The sequence below is a fragment of the Psammomys obesus genome, unplaced genomic scaffold, assembly GCF_907164565.1.
Source record: "Psammomys obesus unplaced genomic scaffold, mPsaObe1.curated_primary_1811, whole genome shotgun sequence".
NCBI classification, from domain to species: Eukaryota; Metazoa; Chordata; class Mammalia; order Rodentia; family Muridae; genus Psammomys; species Psammomys obesus.
In genome coordinates this window covers 977,177-983,358 of record NW_026592509.1, presented here as the reverse complement: position 1 = coordinate 983,358, position 6,182 = coordinate 977,177, and the positions used below count along the sequence as shown (strand labels likewise).

The 6,182-nt window shown below is 54.8% G+C and overlaps 1 protein-coding gene across 4 annotated transcripts; it reads left to right on the top strand.

The window, feature by feature from the left end:
- Positions 1–280: 280 nt before the first annotated feature.
- Positions 281–5,941, top strand: Ca11 (carbonic anhydrase 11). Of its 4 annotated transcripts, XM_055613595.1 has the most exons (10): positions 282–1,021; positions 1,108–1,182; positions 1,910–2,052; positions 3,869–4,054; positions 4,247–4,342; positions 4,462–4,534; positions 4,842–4,996; positions 5,080–5,140; positions 5,276–5,375; positions 5,822–5,941. In XM_055613595.1, exons 1-9 carry the CDS (start codon positions 955–957, stop codon positions 5,329–5,331), a joined length of 912 nt encoding a protein of 303 aa, XP_055469570.1. In that variant the 5' UTR covers positions 282–954; the 3' UTR covers positions 5,332–5,375; positions 5,822–5,941. The 4 variants fall into 4 exon arrangements, with proteins under 4 accessions (XP_055469571.1, XP_055469570.1, XP_055469569.1 ...); XM_055613596.1 differs by lacking the exon at positions 5,080–5,140 and having other exon boundaries at positions 281–1,021; XM_055613594.1 differs by lacking the exon at positions 5,276–5,375 and having other exon boundaries at positions 285–1,021; positions 5,080–5,245.
- The last annotated feature ends 241 nt before the right edge of the window (positions 5,942–6,182 follow it).

The window sequence follows — 6,182 nt, the reverse complement described above, 5'->3', positions numbered from 1 at the left end:
GACATCATTGTCTCCTGACACCATGCTTTTCAATCTCTCTCTGTCTCTCTCTCCTTTCTGTATCTCTCTCCTTGTAAGTGTCTCTCTTCTGCCTGATTCTGACCTCCCTATGTCTCTCCATTTCTGTCTTTCCCTGTTACCTGACATCTTGCGACAACCTGCCGCCCCTCCCCTTCTGAGCACCCTGTCCCTCCTTCCTAGCCTCAGCTCACCTCCAGCCTTCTTCTCACCCTCCAGTCCCCCACGCCTCTGCCTCCCCCTCCCGGCCAGCAGCATCTCTGCACGCCGCCGGGCCCCCAGTGCCCAGTCCATTCTGGCCTTGGCACCTGGAGCTGGGGGCCTCGGGCTCTGTCGGCTGCACTGCACCTTCCTTTCCAGGGCTGGGCCCAGGGGTGCGGCCCTTTCTACTGCGGAGGCCCCCAGCCAAACATCAAACCAGGGGGAGCAAGCGGGTGGGGGAGAGGAAAGCAGGACCAGAGGTGATGGGGGAGGGGGAGGGAGGAGGAGATGGAAAAAGGGAGAGGCAGCGCAGGGCGAGGGAGGAGGTGAGATAGAAGGAAGAAGGGAAGGCAGAGTCGAATAGGGAGGAGGAGGACGGAGGAAAGAAGAGAAAGCAGGGTGAGGGAGGAGGCGGAGGGAGGGGAGCGCACGCGGCGAGTGCGCGGCCGGGTTCGTTGGATGAGAAAGAAGAGGGGGTGTGCATTGGTACCGAGAGGGACCCTGGGCCGGTGAGGGTGATCGTAGCTCCGGGAGGTAGATAGGAGCACAGGGCGAGGGCCCAGGGCAGCGGAGGAGTGCGCTGCAAACGGGCTCTGGGGTGCACGGTTCCAGTCCCTGCCTCCCGGGAGCTAGGGCTCCCGTGCTGGGGGACAGCCAGGCTGGAAGTACCAGGAGGAGGGGAGGAAAGAGCTAGGGGGCCGGGCGCTGGGAAAGGGTCGCTCCAAGGCCTCTTGGATGGGGGGTGCGGCTCGCCTGAGCGCCCCTCAAGCGCTGGTACTCTGGGCCGCACTGGGAGCCGCAGGTAAGACCTAGGGGTCCCGGCAGGAGCTCCTGAGGGAGGAGCAGGGTGGGCTGCCTCGGAGAGGGATGCAGCTGCTCTCTTCCCAGCTCACATCGGACCCGCACCTGATCCCGAGGACTGGTGGAGCTACAAGGAGAATCTCCAGGGAAACTTCGTGCCAGGTGCAAACAGGGTGCAGACCCGGAGCCCGACCCCACATCCCTGGGCGCCGTTTTCCGCAGATTCGAGAGTCTGGGTCCTCGATCCTCTCATCTTCCATAAGACCAATGTTCCCAGACCCTGCTTCTTCCCTCAGGAGTGGGGCCGAGCCTCTGAACCTCAGCGGCTCACCATGGGACATTATACATGCGCATTTCAAGTAGTGAGTGGGAGTGAGTGCAAGGAAAGAAAAGTGTGGGGGTGGAGAGCTGTGTGTGTTTGCAACCATAGGCAGGTCCTATTCCTACTGGAAGACACAGACTCGGTAGCTCAGGTCCCTGCCCCGCCCCCTCGCCCGGGCCTTCGGAGCCCTCTTTTATAACTCTTCTCCCCCTAATACTCTCATCCAGCTGTGGGACCTGGGAGAGTAAAAGAACTACAACTCCCATCGGGCTATGGGGCAGACAGGAGATTGATGAGTTGGTTTCACCTCTGAGACCTCATGGGAGTTGTAGTTCTGTTTTTACATCGATGGTTTAAGATGGGAATACAGGGAAGGAAGGCTTGGAGGTGTTATGAGCTTCTATGAAAGGATTCCAGAATTCTTCTAGGAATCAGGATGATGGCTCTTACATCCCTTCTCTCTTAGACCCAAAGCTCCAGATTTCCTCTTCCTTCAGCAAGGGTTACCTGGGCCTCAATCCACACAGCAGGTCCTGCCTGGAATCCAGCCTATTTCTGTTCCTACAGGACCTCCCTTCTGGGGCCTGGTGAATGCTGCCTGGAGCCTGTGCGCTGTGGGGAAGCGGCAGAGCCCAGTGGATGTGGAGCTGAAGCGGGTTCTTTATGACCCTTTTCTGCCCCCGCTTAGGCTCAGCACCGGGGGAGAGAAGGTAAGGAGCCTTGCAGTGGGGGTGGGTATGAGCAGAGGCAACTTGTGCTGAGGTGGGTGGTGAGCCATGGGGTATAAAAGGTACTCGAAGCATGGAGAGAAGGCTTCTTACTCTCTGAAGATCGCCCGTTTTTCCCTTTCTCTCTGGTTTCCTCAACCTCCCATGTTTACCCAAGCAGTGAAAACAATACAACTTGCTTTCAAATGCCAAGCATTAAGCACACGCCTGCAATCTCAGCACTCTGGGAGGCAGAGGCAGGCAGATCTCTGTGAGTTCGAAGCCAGCCTGGTCTATAAAGTGAGTCCAGGACAGGCAAGTCTACACAGAGAAACCCTGTCTCGAAAAACAAACAAATGAACGAACAAATGCCAAGCATTTGGAGAGGCTTAGCAAACCCACTAATCTTCACGATAGCCTACAAAATGGGTGCTATCTTGTTATTCTTATTTTATGAACAGCAAGTGAGGTACAGAAAGATGAAGTTTCTTGCCTGGGATCACACAGCCATCAGACCAAGTGTCTCTCCCGGGGAAACTCTCTGCAGTACCGTTTCTGTAGAAGAGCTGGCACTATGAGCCGAAAGCCTCAGAGTCATCTCCTAGTCTGTACCTCACTCCCTGAGCTCTGCTTTCTCCCTGGGCTCTCGGAGAGTATCATCCTTGTCGTTTTCACTTCTTGTCCCTTCACTGTCCACCATTGAGCAGTCCTCCTGCTGGCCTTCAGCTCTCTATCCTGCTGTCTATCAAACTAAAGCCCCCCTGTGCGGTATATCAGCGCCCCAGCTACCCTGGAGGCTGAGGCAGGGGAGGGACAGTTCATGCCAGCCTGTCTCAAGGAGTCCAACAAAACATAAACTACAGCAAATCTCCATACTTGCCGGCAAGGCCTTGCAGCAGGACCCAGGACCACTTCCGCTTTGCTCACTAGACTCCGTCCAGTTCTATAGGTCAGCTGAGGGCCTTTATACCTGCCGTTCTCTCTTCCTGGAATGCCTTTCCCCTGTTTATTCCTCTGTCTACCCTGATCTCTCAGTCTAAGCTGGTTCCCGCATTGTGCTATGGCACCAGTTCTGATCCTCCTGGTTGAGCTCGGTGCCATTAATCAACTAGCTTTGTAGTTTGCTGTTCCCACCTCTCCTGTCTGTTTACTCATGGCTTTATTTTTAGTGTTCACTGCAGAAAGTAGCAGCTCAACAAATACTTTGTTCCATTTAAAAAACCTCAAGATGCTATTGTGTGTGATATGGCGGTATGGGGTGGGAGTATATGAGGTCAAAGGGTAATTTTGTGGTGTGTTTTCTCTTTCTGCCTTTATGTGGGTTCCAGGTGTTGAGTTCAGGACATTAGGGCTTTCACACCAAGCATTTTATTCATTGAGCCATATCACTGGCCTTTCTGTGTTTTTCTTCTTTTGTTTTTTGAAAGACTCACTCTATAGAACAGTTTGGACATGAACTCATGGCAATCCTCCTGCCTCAGCTTCCTCGGGACTAGGATTACAAATCTAAAACAGCATTCCTGGTTCAGTACTTGTTTTGTTTCTGTTTTCTTTTTTTGTTATTGGTTGGTTGGCTGGTTTTTGGTTTTTGAAGATAGGGTTTGCTTTGTAGACCAGGCTAGCCTCAAACTCCTGGAGTTCAGTACTTGTTATCTGAATAAATTCATTAGTGCTGAGCACCTGCAGAAGACATGGTCTGAGCCTGGGGCGTGCTGATGCCTAAACTAAAGCAAATAATTGTTGGGCCCAGGGAGTGGGGCAAGTGGAAGGCAGGAGGGAGTCATCCTGTGCCCTCCAAAAGCTGATACCTCTCCCGCAGCTCCGGGGAACCCTGTACAACACTGGCCGCCATGTCTCCTTCCTGCCTGCATCCCGGCCTGTGGTCAACGTGTCTGGGGGTCCCCTTCTCTATAGTCACCGACTCAGTGAACTGCGGCTGCTCTTTGGCGCTCGAGATGGAGCCGGCTCTGAACACCAGATCAACCACCAAGGCTTCTCTGCTGAGGTGTGACCTCTAACCTATGACCTTCCACCCTAGGTCACCTGGTTTCTTAGCTTCCTGCTTCACCCCATCATTCTACTCAGGGCTGCCTCTCCCCACCCTAAGTACTGATCCCGATGCAGTTCTGGACACCAGACGCCCGAGAGCGGAAAGCATTCATTCTCTCTTCCCTATCTGTGATCTCCTTACTGCCAGGTGCAGCTAATCCACTTCAACCAAGAACTCTACGGGAATCTCAGTGCTGCGTCCAGAGGCCCTAATGGCCTGGCTATTCTCAGCCTCTTTGTCAATGTGAGGGAGGCAAGATGGGCAGGCTGTGAGGGACAAGGGAGGCTGGGAGGTTAGGCTCGGGTGGTGGGCCTTTGGGGAGCCCTGGGCTGCTGTCTCCTGGCCTCATGCCCCCTGCATAGGTGGCTGGCAGCTCCAACCCATTCCTCAGTCGCCTCCTCAACCGGGACACCATCACCCGTATCTCCTACAAAAGTAAGTCGCCAAGCTGGGGTGGAGTCCCAGCTACGAGGGAGGCTGAGGAAGGAGGGCGATAAGACCAGCCTGGGCTACAGAGTGAGGTCAAGGCCAATCTGGACTACCTAGCAAGATCCAGCATCAAAACAAAAAGTGAAAAGAGTGGCTTTGGTGATAGCCTGTGGTCCTGGTTCAGTGGTACTTGCCTAGCATGTCTGAGCCCTGGGTTCAGTCTCCATCCCACAACAAAAATAACTATGTGTTGGTTGTACATGTGGGTTCCTGAGGGCCGACACCCTTTCACATTGGCTTGCTGTCCACACAGATGATGCCTACTTTCTTCAAGACCTGAGCCTGGAGCTCCTGTTCCCAGACTCCTTCGGCTTCATCACCTATCAGGGTTCTCTCAGCACTCCGCCCTGCTCCGAGACTGTCACCTGGATCCTCATCGACAGGGCTCTCAATATCACCTCTCTCCAGGTGACTGACCTCTACGTGTGCATGCTGTCCCTATCCTGGGTACTGCCTTCTCTTCTGCTCACCCCTGGTTTCTCTTGGGGCAGATGCACTCCCTGAGACTCCTGAGCCAGAACACCCCCTCCCAGATTTTCCAGAGCCTCAGCGGTAACGGCCGGCCTCTACAGCCCCTGGCCCACCGAGCCTTGAGGGGCAACAGGGACCCCCGGCACCCAGAGAGGCGCTGCCGAGGCCCCAACTACCGCCTGCATGGTATGCTTAATGTGTGCCCTCCTTCTTCAGGCCTTGACCGTCTGCACTCAGAGTGGCACACCCCTCAGTCCTTTCCCCCTCTCTAAACGGAACGGCATGGGGAAGAGGAAGCCCCTCTCTGCAGCTTAGTGTAAGACCTGACATCCTCTATTTTCCTGGTGGTACAATTACAAGCTGGTCCGTGCCTTCCGCCTACTGTCACGGTCCAAGTCACCTGTTCACAAATGGTATGACCCTATTTAGGGCTGTAGTCTTGACAGCTATCCCCATTCTGAAAATCAACATGGTACAATCCCTCTGTCTTACTGCCACTCCAAGGCTCTACCCCCGGGAAATCCAGTGGCCTCAAATCTGGTTTCCTAACTTGGTACAGTCCGGATGCCCATTTCCCTTTCGTATACCACCTTATGCAAACCAGCCTGCACGTCCCATCTGACCTTCCCTTCCTTTATGGTCTGGTCCAGGAGCTGACCATTTTCCACAACTTGGTACATTCCAGTCCCCTTAGCAGCCTGCTTGTGGTAGCGCCCTGTGCGTTCAGCTCCACCCCCCACAAGCCGGTGCCTTCCTTTGCAGTGGACGGGGGCCCTCACGAGCGCTGAGACTCCCCACCGAGGATCATGCCCGCTGTCCTGAGCCTCCTCACGAGGGGAGGGGACTACCCCCAGAACAAAGCTATTAAAGGGACTAAGTGTTTCCGGTTTCTCGGTGGTTTGATTATGGTCGCGATTGGAAAACTACTACAAATAATCCTCTCGAAGCCCACTTCTCGCTGCCTTAACCTGCTCTAATTGGCGTGCTGCGTTTTTCCTCAAAACAATGAGCCCGTGAGCACGCGGCTCCTTTAAGAGGCATCCTCCTGCCCCACACCCGCATCCGGCAGCACGCGCAGAGCCATGTGCTTCCCCCTTCTTCCTGCCTCATTGGCTCGAAGTGG